At 47.7% G+C, this 17173-nt stretch overlaps 1 protein-coding gene across 7 annotated transcripts in view; it reads right to left on the minus strand.

Moving 5' to 3' along the window:
• The window catches only part of LOC111844688 (focal adhesion kinase 1-like), a 57454-nt gene that overhangs the window by 34670 nt on the left and 5611 nt on the right, over positions 1 to 17173 (minus strand). For 5 of the 7 annotated variants that reach the window (XR_011993111.1, XR_011993110.1, XM_072716735.1 and 2 more), the window contains exons 1-7: positions 7556 to 7670; positions 5789 to 6024; positions 3806 to 3972; positions 2322 to 2409; positions 2064 to 2143; positions 1186 to 1248; positions 97 to 151 (exon numbers count right to left, since the gene is read on the minus strand). Coding sequence is in view for 5 of the 7 variants with exons in the window: in XM_072716735.1 (XP_072572836.1) it covers positions 97 to 151; positions 1186 to 1248; positions 2064 to 2143; positions 2322 to 2409; positions 3806 to 3972; positions 5789 to 6024; positions 7556 to 7634 (768 nt within the window). In the remaining 2 variants the exon portion in view is untranslated. Of the gene's footprint in view, positions 1 to 96; positions 152 to 1185; positions 1249 to 2063; positions 2144 to 2321; positions 2410 to 3805; positions 3973 to 5788; positions 6025 to 7555; positions 7671 to 12275; positions 12303 to 15563; positions 15768 to 17173 lie in introns of those variants that run through there. The other 2 variants (XM_072716736.1, XM_072716732.1) reach the window with 2 other exon arrangements.

Below are 17173 nucleotides of genomic sequence, written 5' to 3' on the forward strand. Positions count from 1 at the left end.
ACTGCTGATAAAGCACTTTTGGACTCTGACTTCCTTAAACAAGCAGGTGAACCTAGGAAGGGGAGGGGTGATGGTGGTGGGGGGGGGGTCACTCACCTTAATGGATTCCAGTAAAGCTTTGGGGAAGAAGCGTTTCAAGCCGACATCTTTCCTGCAGAAAGCGGACAGATTTACTCCACACGGTGTGACTGGAATGTGATTAAAGCCACCGTCACGACACTGTGACTGTCATCTAGAGTGAGAGCAGGGAGCACAGTCTGGCAACCCAGCGCACGCAGAAACGAAGAAATATTTTAGCAAGTGAGTCACATAGGCCCTCTTCAGAACTCAGTCCAAGGGGCCAACCTCGACTTTCATCCAATCAAGGAGAGGAGCATTTGTACTGTGAATCAGAGGTAAACAAACACATTCCTGCTTTCATCTGAGCCTCAAAGTTCCTAGCCAACCTGCCTCCATGCTCCTATCAACACTGCCATCACTACCCCCCCGTCCCCAGGCCTGCCAACTGGATCCGGTAACTATCATCCAGCCAAGGGATATTCTGGGGTGCCCTTTCCTTTCACCCAGGCCTCTCTCTCCTCACCCTCGAGTCCAGCGCCCCCTGGCTGTGGAACAGGGGTGTTATTTGATCTGGAAATGACCTCACAGAAAACTGGGAAACTGGGAAAAAAATACAGAGCCAATGGGCTTGTTCACTAGAACCAATAGAAGCAAACCGGGAGAAACAGACAGGAAATTAATATTGCTGGAGGAATAAATGAAGTAAAATAAAACTACCTTCAAAAACAAAGAGTGGCCTAATGTTCAAAGGAGTCATTTTCTTTATTTTGGCAGGTTTTGTACGACTGAAAAAAGCTTTGTGAAATGCCATCAGAGCTGAACATTTAAATACAAAGTATTCACTGCAGTAAAAACTATCCTATCAAAGCCTAGCCAGAGATAAATAGTATCCTTAATAATCCTGTTCTTGTTTAAATTGTCAGTAATCAGGATTCCTATAGATTCACTGATCATTTCACCATCTCCATCACAAGATAGTAAATAAAATGAACTACAGTCATTAGCTAAAAACAAATGACAGCAAACATGCAGAAGATCACAGGAGACCATGTTGATAGAGGATAAGCAGCAGTATCTGAATTAAATCTAGATTTAAACAACAGGACGGCGACTTCCATTACTTACTCCAGTAATTCGTAATTTGACTTTTTATCCAGAGCATTTCCACGCATCTCCCTGAAATACCTCCTAGGAGAGAGATATTTACAGTGAGGGAAGACAGGAGGAGCTAGACTGCTGTGTCAGAGAGGAAAACATTGCTTACAGAGCATACAGGACTTACAGAGCATACAGAACAGAGAGCATACAGGACTAACGGGACATACAGGACTTACGGGACATACAGGACTAACGGGACATACAGGACTTACAGAGCATACAGAACAGAGAGCATACAGGACTTACAGAGCATACAGAACAGAGAGCATACAGGACTTACAGGACTAACGGGACATACAGCACTTACAGAGCATACAGAACAGAGAGCATACAGGACATACAGGACATACAGGACATGCAGGACTAACGGGACATACAGGACTAACGGGACATACAGGACATACAGAACACACAGAACTTACAGAGCATACAAAACATTTAGGACTTGCAGAATATACAGAACACACAGGACTAAGAGAGCATTCAGAGCATACAGGACTTACAGGACATACAGAGCATACAGGACTTACAGAGCATACAGAGCATACAGGACTAAGAGAGCATTCAGAGCATACAGGACTTACAGAGCATACAGAGCATACAGGACTTACAGAGCATACAGAGCATACAGGACTTACAGAGCATACAGAGCATACAGGACTTAAACACGCTTTCTTGCCACTCTTTCCCATTCACTAGTCCCAAGCAATTAGTTATAGTTCATTAGTCCCGAAGTACTAGTTATAGTTTACTAATCTTGGAGTATGAATTATAGCTCATTAATCCTGAGATTAATGAGTTATTTATCTGTAGTACCGAGGTATTAGTTAACATCCTTCACTCACCTGATCTCAAGGCAGCCTAACTTGAGAGCGATATCTTGGTCGACGTGATCTGAAATTTCCAACATGTAGTCACTCTTAACCTAAAAAGCGAATAGCAGTATATTAAGTACTGTAACACTGTAAGGGGGTCAGCAGTAAGGATACCCCCCAGCGAGGGCCACAAGGCTGACACCCCCATCAGCACACGTAGGAGGCCGGCGCCGTCACCGAAGCAGGTCCACCACCGGGGGTGTGACACCAAGCTGGTCTCGCACGCACCTGCTGGTAGAAGTAGTTCAGCGTTGGCCTGTCCTCCATGAATTGAGTCAGGTACCCCTTCGGCAGGTAGCGAATGCGGAGTTCATACCTGGGGGGGGGGGGGGGGGTCACGATGAAATTGATACATGGGCACAGAGCATTTGGAGGACTTACATCTAACAGCTAGGACTTTGCAGAGAATTAGACGAATGGGGGTTTGCATAACTACACAGTACATATGCACACATACATGAGTGTCACAGAGAAAGGCATCCGGGCTCCATTCTCAGAAACACGACAAAATGAAGCACGAGATATACGTGAACGAGCTGTAACCTTGGGGGGGGACAAACAACACAACAACCACACAACAACTCAGCAATAGGCTGCGTAGCTCAGACTGCTGCAGATACACATCATAACGCTAAACTCCGTGTTAAGCTCTGTCCTGTCCTGCATACAGCATAAGGATGCAAAACACCTGGATGCCAGAATAGTAACTGTCCACCAACCGATCCCTCGTGCGCTCTAACCATGTCAGAAAAGTGCTCAGGACCTATGCTGTTTATTTAAAAACATGAGCTCAGCTCCCGATTAGGCAAGACTAGCAATCCGTAGCTGGTGAGGTCAGGGCTTCATGCTAAACGCTGCCAGGAAATCAAAGCATTTCTATGCACTTTTCCTTTTAGTTTCACAATCACCAATGGAAGCCTTACTTCAAACCAGAAGGAAAACTCCCAGAGGCACAATGCAGAATAGCAACATATGGATGCGATTATGAACAGTGAGCGACACAACTTTACATCAAAACTGATTAAATGAATCACTGGCGACATGAGACCTTCAGAGCCTCAGGATGATCATCTCATCATAAAGCCCCCCCACACAAAGGATCTTAACCCTCTCATCATAAAGCCCCCCCTGACAGACAGAACCCTAACCCCTAACCCCCCCCCAGAAAACCCTGCTACTGGGAAGCAGGTAATTAAATAGAGATCTCCACCTTCCACTTAGAAGCAGGGCCAGATCCAGAACACAGGTAGCTTGGGACGTAATTAACAGTCGTTCCCAGAGGCCACCGTCTGTACGGTACAAACACACTCAGCGTGAAACTTTGTTTGAGAGGCAAATAGAAAAAAAATACCCCAATATCTGGAATTGTACCCTTCAAGGCAGCCAGAGACTCCTGCCATTGTGGAAGAATGCATCTCCACGGCAACAGGAACACACTGCTCACTATTCAGAACCAGCGGCGACCGGCTTGCTCATCCGAACCACCAGTGACCAGCTCCCACATCAAACCTGTCAGTGACCAGCTCCGCCATCTAAGCTATCAGAGATCGGCTTGCCTGCCCTTTGGGAACCACATTCTTCTTCAAGCCAGAAATGTCCTTTCCGCCGCTCTCACTAAATTATTCATCCCTGATCCCTAAAGCATTTCTCTGCTGCAATCACATGGCTGCTTTTCCCCATCCCAAAGTTCGGCGCCGCTCGGCCCAGTTCACCTCCAGTGCTCCTGGGCTTGGTTCTGCTCAAACTTCTCCCTCACGTGGGTGACGCCGACGTCAGGATGCAGCCAGTGCATCTCCCCTGACCTCAGGTGAGAGAGACGCAGGCCGAAGCAGGGAGTGCTCCTCACGCTGTGGAGGTCCAGGATCCTCTGGATGATGCCCTACGAGGGGGCAGGCCCAGGACACGTTGTTTGCCATACATACACTAACCCTAACCCTAACCCTAACCCTAATGTTGTGGTCAGTGCATGCGTGCTGCAATGATATTCCTCCAGACCAGCAGAGGGCAGATGACATCTCCTAGGTCTAAATGAACTTACGCAGAAGCAGGATGAGATGCACTTTATGTTCATTTTTTATATTCAAGGTTTCTCAAGTTTTTAAAACAACAAAAACATAACTTTCTTTTATAAAACTAATTAACTGATGTCGGCTCACAAACAATTCGGACAGTAAATGTTTAATATTTACCTCCGCCCGATTACGTTTCTCATTGAAAGTGCTATTCAATTCTTGCGATAAAATATGATTTTGGGTAGAAATCAAGAATAAGACATAGGTGGAATACATGGAGCCCCAATGAGGTCAGGGTGGGAAAACATCTTTTCAAATAGTTTTGTTCACTCGCAATAGTTTTGTGATCCCACTACACTTGCCCACTTGCAATTTACTGTTATGTGAAGGATAAACCTAAATAATGTTTGTTTGCCCACTTCGTGTTCATTAGCCCAGCTGTCTTGTTTAGTTACTGGTGGTGAATTGACACAGTGGCATAATTACTAAATACGTATAAAAACACAAATATGAAAGTTACATGGTGTTCATTGTCCCCCATAGTTTAATGCCTAAAGCAAACTTAACTGGACACGTCTGTATCATTTAGGCTCATACTTATTATTCGATTGATTTTGTTTTGTACTTTAAACGGACACAGTTCAGTTATTATTAGTAATGGAGGGATCACAAAAGTATTGCAAGGGAATGTAAAACTATTTCAAAAATATTTTCTCACCGTGACCTTTTAGGGGCTCAGTAGAAATATATCATTAATCTTGAACAAATATAGATGAAAAGTGGCTTCCAGAGCTACTAATATTTGTTTTGAGCTGAACAAAATGAAAGGACAAAGTTTACATGCATGCTACCTACTGCATGTACCTAATTAATTATCTTGCACATGCAAAGTGGACGGGCAAGGTTTCCACTAGACATGAAAATCTGTGCTAAACCCGCACTGACCGCAGTCGTCCGCAGCCAACCCCTGATGATGATATCTACATCACGTCCCCTTGCAACTGAAAGCGCACGCGGAAAAGTGAAGTATGGACTGGCCTTAATCCTAATGCTAACTCTAACACTAAACCTAACCCTAATGCTGATCCCTGTCCCCCAACACTAACACCTAACGCCCAACAGTGGTTAGGGAAGCGCACTCGTAATTGAAAGATCCCCGACCAGCAAGGAACCGCCCCCAAGCACTGCTCCCCGGCTGCTGAATTAACTGCCCCCTGCTATGTCACAATGTCACATATGGGTTAAATGCAGAGGACACATTTCGTTGTTGTGCACTGTGTGCTGTGGTATGTCAACAATGATCACTGATCTCTAAATTCTAACACTAAGACCTGTCCCCAAAAGCGTAGCCTAACCAGAGTTGGGTAGTTCAGGTCCGGAGAGTAAAAGTCTATACCAAGATTTTATTTCAACCAACCAGTTGAGCACGAAGAGTCGCAGTCACAGAGTACTCAGCTGGTTGGTTGAAACAAAATCCCGGTCTGGACTTTTCCTCTCTGGACCTGAATTACCCAACTCTGACCCTAACTCCTGTAATTCCATTTGCCACTTCACTGTTTTCCTTCCTCTTTCTGTCGTCCCTTATAGTAATACATGCATATCTGGGTGAAGATGCAGACCTTCAGACCTTCTGCTCTTCTCCCTTTAACCTTCACAGTCAGTCACGGCCCCCCATCTCCTCACCCTGACGTCAGTGGCGTCTCCGTGCCGGACGTTGCTGGCCCAGGTGTCTGGCTCACTGCTGCTCTCGAAATGGTGGAAGACCCTGAGCACCCGCTCCGGGGCCCCTGGGGAGCGCTCCAGCCCCCCACCGAGTCGGGTCTTGGCCCCCGGGCCCAGGGTATGGTTTAGGCTGGGGTCCAGGCAAGCTGCCGCCATGCCTTTGGTGGGTGTTAGGGGCCTGTCATGTTCTGCGAGATCTGTGAGAGAGAGAACAGCTTTGATGTGTCTGGGTTATACACTGGGGTTTCCCACTGAGAAAATAAGGTGTGAGCCCCCCCCCCCCCCACCATCCAAGCCTAGATCCTTGACAACAGATAAAATTGCATTTAGAGTCCTCTCATGAACAGACATTTCGTCAGCATTTCACTCGCAGCACTCTGTCGCACATCTCACTCTCAGTGCTCTGACAAATATCACTCTCCGAGCTATGACACATATCACTCGCAGGGCTCTGACACTAATATCACTCTCAGTGCTCAGACACACACATCACCCTTAGGGCTCCGACACCCATGTCATTCTCAGGGCTCCGACACACATATCACTCTCAGGGCTCCGACACACATATCACTCTCAGGGCTCCGACACACATATCACTCTCAGGGCTCTGTCACTAATATCACTCTCAGTGCTCAGACACACACATCACCCTCAGGGCTCCGACACACATATCACTCTCAGGGCTCCGACACACATATCACTCTCAGGGCTCCGACACACATATGACTCTCAGGGCTCTGTCATCAATATCACTCTCAGGGCTCTGTCACTAATATCACTCTCAGTGCTTTGTCACTAATATCAATCTCAGTATTCTGTCACACTTTTCACTCAGGCAAACAACCATCACAGCATTCAGACTGGTGGTGAGAGGAGCACAGGAAAGTGCCCCCCTGCAGGGATCGGCAGTGCAGTGCAAACACTACAGACTGTAAACAGCAATCAGGAAGGATAAGGCCCTGATCAGGCCGCTGCTGTCAGAAGCGGCTTCACAGTCCCCTGTGGCTCAGTAGATATAGACTGAGGTTAATGGTGTCAAGAACCGGGGACGAGGGGTGAGGGTGACAGAGAGACACTCCAGCAAAGACAGAGACGGGGACGCACAGAGAGAAAGAAAGAGAGACAGATACAGGGAGACACAGACACAGAAAGGGGGAGAGAGAGGGAGACACAGAGGGATAGAAAGAGAGACAGAGACAGAAAGAGACAGATACAGGAAGACCCAGAGAGACAGGGAGAGGGAGACACAAATAGACAGAGTGAGAGAGACAGAAACAGAGAAAGAGATAGACAGGGTGAGAAAGAGAGAGAGACAGATAGAAAAGATAGAAAGAGATACATGGATAGAGACAGACAGAGAAATGGATATATAGACTGACAGAGAGATCCAGACAGAGACAGAGACATGGATGCACAAACAGACAGAGAGACACAGACAGAGACATAGAGACACAGAGACAGACTAAAGTTATTTAAACCAGCACAGTAACCAATCAGGAAACAGCAGTAACCCTCATCTGCATAAACAGCACGGCACCTGAGCAGCTTGCAACAAACGCAGACAAACAGCTTATAGCAGCTACCATCAGAGCTGAAGCACATGACGGGTGGATGGCCCTCCCCCCTCAAACCCAGCCCAGGCCTCAGGAGGCGGTGCCGTGGGGCCTCTTATCTCCCACTGCACCCAGGCGCCATCTCACTCGCCCACCTACCCGCCCGTCTGCCTACCTTTGGACAGCGAGGGCCAGCAGGAACAGAGAGCCCTGGGCCCTCGCTGAGGTTCGCACCCGCAGCCCTTGGAGCGCATGGGCGGCCAGGCAGAGTCCTGAGACACGACTCGCTCTCCGGGCCTCGGGGCCGTCACAGGAAGGGCCGCGGCCGCTGTCCTGGCCTGCGCATCCTGCTCCGGCACGTACACACACACGCAGACACACACGCACACGCGCCTGGCCACGTCACGTCCTGTTACCACAAAGCCCACGCCGCCCTCACATGAATCACAGGTCGTTTCTCCCCCCCCCCCCGAGTCAGACGGGAAGATATTGGCACAGGCGAAAGGTAAACAAATACAATGAGAGCAGGAATGTTGCCAGTATGAGTGTCTCCAGGGTGGGGCGGAGCTTAGCAGAAATACAGCCAGCATGTGTATCTTGGGGGGCGGAGCTTAGCAGGAACACCAAACAACTAAGGGGCGGGGCTTAGCGTGAACACAGCCAGCACGGGCGTCTCTGGGGCTGAGCCCAGGCACGTGTGGCACCTGCCGAATGACTGCGGGTTAACTGTTTAACCGCCAAGCCCCCTTAATGACTTCACACATAACCACCCATCATCACCACCACTGACTAATCAGAGCTGCATACTAACAGGCTGCTCACATTTAATTACCATATCTAAGTAATCTCTTTATTTATTATACACTAAAACCATTTCCAGAACCTATTTCTTTATCTAACTTCAGCAATTCCAGGACACGAACGCCAGCACTCCTCCGACTTGGCCTTCATAGTTCATAAGCTGACCCACCCAGAGGTGGCGCTGTTCTTAGAGCGACGCTAGTGCACATCTGGAAAGAATCAGCTAAGCAATAAACACCCACCTGCTCCTTAAAAGGAAATTTTAAAAAAGGCCACTGATCTAACCCCCCCCCCTCAAAAAAATATGTTGTGCAACAAAACTCTCCCTGGTTTAAAAATAAAAAAAAAAAAGAATGCAGCAACGGAACGGTGTATACTCTGGGAGGGCCTGAGGCGACACAGCAGGCCCATCTCGGGCTAGGAGCAGGTCTCAGCGTGAAGAGATTCCAGTGAGGGTCAAGGTCACCAGGGCTCAGCAGGGGGCGCCAGTGGGCACACCGAGCACGGGATGGAGAGCTTATGTTACATGCGATCCCGCAGGAGAAACACAGGAACAAAGCAGCATATTCCTCACCTGGAGCAGCAGACCCACACTGGTCCCAGGGCATTACACACGGCCCACAGAAGGGGAACATGGTGGGTGTGACTTACGAACTTTAACATCATGGGTGCAGACTTCATTCCAGCACCCTACACAGGCTGCGTGGAGAACTGACTCACTGATGGACTTCGGCTTTGACCTTGATCACAGTTCACACCTGGCTTTTAGCAAGCAAACACACATTTTCTTTTTCTATAATGCAGCTGATCTTGGTTCTCAGTTTGACTTTTTCAGTTCCAATACCGATACCAATAACTGGCTTTTGGGTACCGGTCAATCCTGAGTACCGATCCGATACCAGTATTGAATTAAAAAGCTGTGTGTCACTGTGGGTAGGAAACTGAGATTATTCTGTTGCGTTTACGGAAACATCGAGCTTAAATACTTAACTTAAATACTGTTTTCCTAACTTTGTAAGATGATGTAACAAATACATACACACACACATATGTACACACTGAATTATTAATTACTACCAATCTTCCAGCTAATGGTTACTCTTACATGAGTCTATTATTTGTATAATTTAGTTAACACTGTGTGTGGGCTCCAGGCCGCTAGCAAACATAAACTGCGGCAGTGACATAAAGCACAAGCTATGCAGTCAAACTGTGCATTTCTGCGTACGCATGTGATGGGCTTTCACTAGATGTTTCGACTGATTGCTTGTGCTTCCGCCCTCACGTGCAAAAAACTTGTTAATTGGGCATTGTCACCATCGACTCTAGTGAAATGCAATTACACTTCTGAACATTTAGTTCTCTCCACCACCATCACTAAAAGCAGAGTCTCCGCTTATGGCCGATACCCGATCCCTCTAATTAGGTATGGATCGGTGCAGATACCGCTCTGAATATCGCATTGGGGCACCTCTACACTGGAGTTTTTAGTTCCTCTCCTCTGTTGTCATCTGACTTTCTCTTTCATTTCTTTGTCTTTCTTTTTCCCTGTTTTTGAATTATTCTGTACAAATTATGCAGGAATGTATTACAACACATACATGTATGTAAAGTGCCCTGGGGCGACTATTGTGAAAGGCACTATATAAAAATTAATTGAATTGAACTGAATTGAGTGAGAGCCAATAAAAAAACGCTCAGGCATCACAGGAAATTCGTTTTGAAGCTTGCTCACTGTAGTGTGTCCCCTGTGCCCATCTGAGGTCACACCCACAAGACGATGTCACCGCCATAATGACAAACAGCTCCCTGTAAAACGGAGACAGGGGCCTCGTCCTGTAATTATTTTTCCATAGCCCGCCAGATCTTCTGATCCGTTTTTTCCACAAATATCTGGGGATGGTCTCAACGTAAATTCTCTGCTGGGAGCATTTCCCAGAAAACCTACTCAGAGCCATAATATGAGGCCAGCAGTGGATGATATTAAGCATGGGGTGGGGGGGGGTTAAGCTTTAACAGGATAAATCCTGTGGCTGAACTGGTTAGTAACTAGAACAACTAATGACTGGGCTACACTAAGCAGGGCAGCTGTGTCAGAAGAGGACAGGCCATGGGTGTGAATAGGGATAGGATTCAGAGGGGAAAGGAGCCCCCCCCCCCCCCCAACCCGGCCGGTCCCAGTACCCTGCCCCCCCACCCACCATGCCCAACCCCCCCGCCCCCTCCCGTCCCACTGCAGCCTCTCATTAATCAAAATGATTAATCAAAACTCAGTGTGAAATCCTGCTGAATCAGCGTTAATCTTGGTGTAAACGTCGTTTATCATACCTCACCACAGCATAATTCTCTCTGTACCGCACAGCAGGAGAGAGCCCAGGTGTGGACGACGCTTTCAAAATCCCAAGGGGACGGCTATTAAAAACCAGACGGATACATAACGGGACAGCGTGCCTTTAGATGGGGACGACAACAGTGACAGTGAACACGACATGCCAGGTAAACAAAGCACATAATGTAACAGTCCGATCATGTGACAAGAAGTCATGGATAAGCCAGGTTACACAGTGTGCCGGTCATGGTGAGCTACAGGAGAGATTCAGGGCATCTGAGACCCCGGAGAGCCATGACTTGGCTGGGTTAGGCTTTATATAAACAGCACAATGCCATCAGAAAGGAGACACCCGTGAAAATGGGCAGTCAAAAAACTAGGCAACTCTGCCTGAAAATATTCAGCTTACCAGAAAATATGTGGCAGCTGGGTCCTGTCGCCTGCACCCTCTCGCTATCAGAACCACACGCAGCTCTCTCTGTTACCAAAACGTGCCCCCTGTGATGTCATCAGTGGGCATTTAAGTCCCAGCTGCTACAGTTTTGCCTGTCGTCTGGCCGTTGATGTGATGCTGTTTTCCAGTAAGCATGTCACCCCCAACTGTGCAGATAACAGGCCAGGTCACTTTATAAACAAGGATGACCCGGTTTCAAGATGCCTGCTGCGCGCCTCCATAGTCCTCTATAAAAAAACAAATCTCATGAGGAAACTCCCCATGACTAAATGAAATGTCCAGATAGCCAGTCAATGCATTAGCAATAAATATTTCCAGTACTGAGAGCAGCTCAGTCAAACTCTTTCATCATCAAGGGTAAAAAAAGAAAGAAAATGGACTGTATGTAAGGTTATTGCATGTGCTATTCTGGAAAGCTCATTGTCAGGGAGGGAGGGAGGCCTGTTTTTATTTTATATAGGAAAACAGGCAGGGACCCGTAGTGGTGGAATCCCAACCCGCATCCCCAGAGCGCTGCCTCACCCGTCTGTCCATCTGCAGAAGCGAATCCAGGTGAGGCTCATATTTTATACTGAATATTTCCCCCTAAAACCATATTAAAGGCTGCGTACGTGAGCTTCGTGTAAAGGCTGCGTACGTGAGCTTCGTGTAAAGGCTGCGTACATGAGCTTCGTGTAAAGGCTGCGTACGTGAGCTTTGTGTAAAGGCTGCGTACGTGAGCTTCGTGTAAAGGCTGCATACGTGAGCTTCGTGTAAAGGCTGCGTACGTGAGCTTCGTGTAAAGGCTGCGTACGTGAGATTCGTGTAAAGGCTGCGTACGTGAGCTTTGTGTAAAGGCTGCGTACGTGAGCTTCGTGAGGTTAAATGGCAACCTGGTGTGGATCTGACCAGAGGAGAGGTGACAGGATAAACACGCACACACACACGCACACACACACGCACACACACATGCACACACACACACGCACACGCACATACACACACACACACATGCACACACACACACACACACACATGCACGCACGGCCATCTTCTATTACCGACAGCGTATCTAGGATGAGGTGAGCCACCCAGCATCACCAGTAACACCCACCGCGCCGCTGACGGGAAGGCGTGGCCATTTCTGCGGGGGAGTCATGTGATCAGGCGTATTGTCCTGGTCCTGTTCTCTCCCACAGAGTCTTGCCTCTCCTGGCCTTTCCTCACCATCAAGCGCTGGACCTGTTCCTACTCCCCCCACCCCTAATAACCCAGGTCACACTACCTTCCCATCTCTGACATTACATCATTTCACAGGCAGTTTGCACTCACCTGTGTAGAAGGATATTCTGGAAATGTCTGCAAGAGAGGAGAAGAGCAGAACAGTCAGTCAGGCGTACAGGACAGTGACTGGGGGAAGGGGGGGGGGGATATCAGCCCTCCAGCAGTGAACGGTGTGGGGGGGGTCAAATCAGCCCTCCAGCAATTGGGGGGGGGGAACGCAGTGTTATTCTTGCCCTGTTTCCATCCGAGCTGGATCATTCACAGCACCTGTTAGCCATCTCTGCGTGGGGGGGGGGCTCATCCAGTGACACAGCCCACCCCCAGCCCCACGCAAGGATGCTGAATGGATGTGGCAGCTTTCGGTCAGGCTTCCTCCATTACAGCGTCATGGTACAGAATGATGATGATGATGATGATGATGATGGTGGTGTGATGAAGCTCCCCAAGCTGGTGAACTACCCACATACAGTGATCAGTGAGACACTCTGACAGATGCGGGGGGAACCGCATTCACACTCAGCAGAGGTCAGAGGTCACTCTGCTCTGCAACTGTATCACACGCCGCTGTCCTGCAGCTTTCATCAGGGGAGGGGCCTCCTCACTCACCTCCTCGCCTGAGCCTAAATGGGCGTCTTGCTTTTCGTCCCTTGCAGATTCTTTACCACAACACCCACTGGCACCCCAAACACAATGGCCCCACCCTGTGCCACATGACTCAGCCTAGCAGTATAATACCCCTGAGGGGCGCATACACAAGGGGTCTCATTGGGAAGCTATGCAGTACAAGACAGGGGCGTTAAAATCGCATTAGTGACGTCAGGAAGACAGCTGGTCACACCCCAGCCAAACGCTTCACTGCAGATTCAGCTGTATTTACCCACAGACACAAAACGATTTCCCATGCAGTCAATGAAGGAGGAACAAACAACAACAAACTACACCAGGAAAAACCTGCCGTGCAAATTCTGATAAACGTCTGGTGAATGTGCCTCATTTCAGAGAAACCCTGAGATCTGCAGTCTTTCAGCTAAAGTGACGTCCCGAAACGTGTTTCACATTTTCTAATCATGATATTCGTCCAAATATTTATTTAGTGGTGGTGAAGCTGCTGTGTGGGAAACGGCATATAGATGGCAGAAATTCTGCGTTCGCTCAAAGGCCCTCAGACTATCTGTGAACTAGCTTCCATAGCGACTCAGCTCTGCCTCAACCGGGGACGAAACTGCAGGGACAAACTCGCAGTCTTTCTGCAGGATTCACAGAAGACACCAGGACTGCTGATCAGTTGCATTTATGAAGACATGCAGCCCCCCTGTTTTGATCCTCTAGCTTCAACCAACACGTCCCACAAAAGGAAATGAAAGACCAGGGAAATGCACCTTAATCTTCTTGTACTGCAAAGGCACAAAGCTCTCTATTTTTACTTCTATTTCTATATATAACACAGATACAGTAAAATCCCATTATAGTGGACTCGCTTATAATGGAATATCATCTATATTTTTTGCTGGCCTGCGGAAAAAGCAGAAAAAGCATCGGATATAGCGGACTTGCATATAACAGAATTTTACTTATAACAGACAAACAATTTGGTCCCCAGGGCCGCTTTTAGCTGTAGTTTTGTTTGGCTATAACAGACATGCAGGCTCCGCCTACAAGGCGTGTGGCGTCCTGTCGATATCCAGCGCAGATACGATTATTAATAGTCACGGTATGTAAATAGGCATGGTGTAACAGCAGGCAACACTGATTGGTCTGTGTGGCTGTCCATCACCAGGCACGCTGTGCGTCGGCAAATGACACTCGCAGCTGGAGGGATGCAGTAAGCAAAGAGGTCATATACCGGACTGTTTTGCCAGATCCCTTAAAGTCCGTTAGCATTGTACTGTATGTAGTATAGCAGACAGGTACAGGTACACTGGAGTGCTGCTTTTCACATATACCATTCTCTCGTTTGAGTCAAACACGCGCATATAGAGGTGAAAGCAAAGCTAGCCTGAGTGCCGGGTCAGCCGTGTATCCAGTGCAACAGGAGCAACTGGGGGGGGGTTAAAGGTCTCGCTCAAAGGCAACGGGTGACATTCCAGCAGTCTGGAGTCAAAGGCAGAAGCCAGAATCTACTCACCCATAGTCAGAGGCGTTATCTACTGTGCCACTTCCTCACACACACACACACACACACCTATATCTTTGTAGGGACTCTCCATTCATTGTGGGAAGAACCCTAATCCCAACTATGACAACCGTAACCCCACCCAGCCCTAACCGTAACCATAAGTAACAAAACACAAGAGTTTTGGCATTTTTAGTTTTTTGATTTCATTCATAGATTTTTATAAAATTGAGTTTTCACTTGTGGGGACCAAAAAAAAATGTCCCTACTAGGTCAAAATAAAAGGTTATCATCACATTGTGGGGGACATTGTGTCCACACAATGTCATATATACATGACCACAGGCATAACGCTCTGGCACAGACAGACACAGCCGGAGCCTTGGATGATCAGTTCAGCATAAATACAGTAATAGCAGGAGAAGCAAAATGATTCATTTAACTGACAGATTAATTGTAATGGTGCATAAATCCGGGATGCAGAAAGCACTAAGGAGCCTGCAGAGGGCTTATTCTCCAATTTGTAAACATGAATATTTAATTAAGGAGTAATAATGAAGAAGCATTAAATATGCGAGTGAACAAGGCTTCAGCGTAGTGTGGTGGCAGAATATGGTTATGATAGAGCTGTTTCAGGCACACTGTGTTTATCCTGACTCCTGCAACACACAGCAAAGCAATAAAGAGGAAGACTTTATGGTGGATAGGTTTAAAAGCTGCACTTTTCGCCACCATGGATCTTATAGTGCGATATATAGGAAGATAATTAATGAGCAAGCTGTTTACTTTAGAACCAATTAAAATTTGTATGAATTTATATCACGGTTTTGTTCAGATGCTACGCATGCATGCATGGATGAGCATATTCTGATCTTGCGATTCTGCAGAGAGGTTAGACAGTAGGAAGTTCACCTTGTGCTGAGGTTTCCTGATGCCTCCCTGGCAGCCACACAAAGACTCACGCAGGACTTCATCTTATCTCACCATAACTGATGGCTCTCTGCATGCATCATCCATATCAGCGGCTGCTCTCACTATGCCAATGTTTTTGCTTCCTCCCGGCTCGCAGTAGGAGGACTGTCTACCCGGGAACTGGGAGGGAGCAAAAACGGGAACCATCAGAGGGTCCCCAAGGACCGGATTTGCAAACACTGGCTTAGGGGACATCAGAAAAGCAAGGAGATACTCAAGGGACGAGCTTAAGTGAAGCGTGAGATACTTACCATTAAACGGCCCTTCCGTTAAAGCATGATCTGTTGAGATGTTATGATTTTAGAGTAAAAACAGCACTAAGTCCAGATAAAGAGCAAAGCCAGGCATGACGACGGCAACTTGCTCATTTTCTGCTTTTGAGTTCAGTAATGCAGCGAGAAGATGAGACCGAGGCAGCCTGAATAATTTAGGCGAGAACCACAAACGAAACCACAGGCAGCAGGAGCAAGGCACCCGCGCAGGGGGTGGGGGGCAGGGACGGAGCTAGGGACGGACGGTCGGAAAGCACACATGACAGGGGGAGCAGGACGGACCCCCCCCACAACAGACACAAGTTTAGCGGATGTTCGCTAGCTTCCTGAAGCCCAGAGCGAGAGCGTGCGGGACATACGAAGAAACTGCACCCTGATCAATCAGGGGGGAACAAAAAATCTCTCATCCTGAAAACGCCTGCAGCATCCATCCATCCTAACCATGAATCCAGGCTGATGACTTGCGCAGACACCGACCGAATCCACGGCTTTTCCTTGGAACTGACGAAAACAGGATTCGTTATCTCATGACGGTCAGGGAGTTCAGGAGGAAAATGGCCTGGCTGCAGATTTGATTTCTGAATAAATGACTTGGGAGAGCAGACCTCAGGGTGGCGGGAGTTCAGGCAGCGGTAACCACGACGTTGCCCGCGGCGACAGCATCATACCAACGCGACAGTAAGGAAGAACGACAAAGGAAGAGCTCATCCTGACAGCTTTCCGGCGCTGACCCCGGCAATTCCTGCACGCATCCTTCCAGGACAAACAGCATTATCACACCCCCTGCTGCTGTGCTCCACTGGGGCAGGACGACACTAGAGGTGATGCTTCCCTTTCTGCGATTTTAGGGCCAGACGCTCTCTGGGGAATTGTTCACCAAGACAACAGAGCTCTGATTTCTCACACAGTCTGATGTCTCACTGCAGCATTTCCATATCCTCTTAAAATATCTAAACAGGGAAAAAAAAATAATTCTGATTTTCTGCCAGTTACAGTGTTTCTGAAAGTTCCGTCAGCTTAGAGCAGCAAACCCAGCTGACGTGGACCTAGAGCTGGCCAGTGCAGCCGGGGGTGGTTGGTGGGGGGGGCATTCAGGGAACAATAAGCCTCCAGGAAGTGCCCCCCTGCCGGGGGCATCCTGCAGACACACATCAGCAGGCAGTGAGCACAGCCCCTAACCTCGATTGCATGGGGCCTTTACACTGGGGGGACTTAACACTAGGGCTGGGCAATATGGTTGAGAAACATGCTGTAGGTCACTGAATCGTTATAATCGATATTAATAATACATTTCTAAATTACTTTTTAAAAGTCAGGACAAAGTCAAAATGAATTATGGTTTTATTTATTCACATCAATATTTGCCAACTGGAAAACATAAAAAGTGCATCTCTGCTGAAGAAAATATCAAGATAGGTGCAAAATATCCAAGTGCCTGAAAAGTAAACAAATATTTCAAGTATTTAACTATTAGATTGTTCAGGTAAATACTTATATTCAAAATAAGACATCGCATAACATTTTTTTTCAGTGCTGTTTTGTTTCTCTGCTGAACTGTTTCACATGAACCAAAGGTACAAAAAAAAAAC

Source organism: Paramormyrops kingsleyae, chromosome 9, assembly GCF_048594095.1.
Source record: "Paramormyrops kingsleyae isolate MSU_618 chromosome 9, PKINGS_0.4, whole genome shotgun sequence".
Classification (NCBI taxonomy): domain Eukaryota; kingdom Metazoa; phylum Chordata; class Actinopteri; order Osteoglossiformes; family Mormyridae; genus Paramormyrops; species Paramormyrops kingsleyae.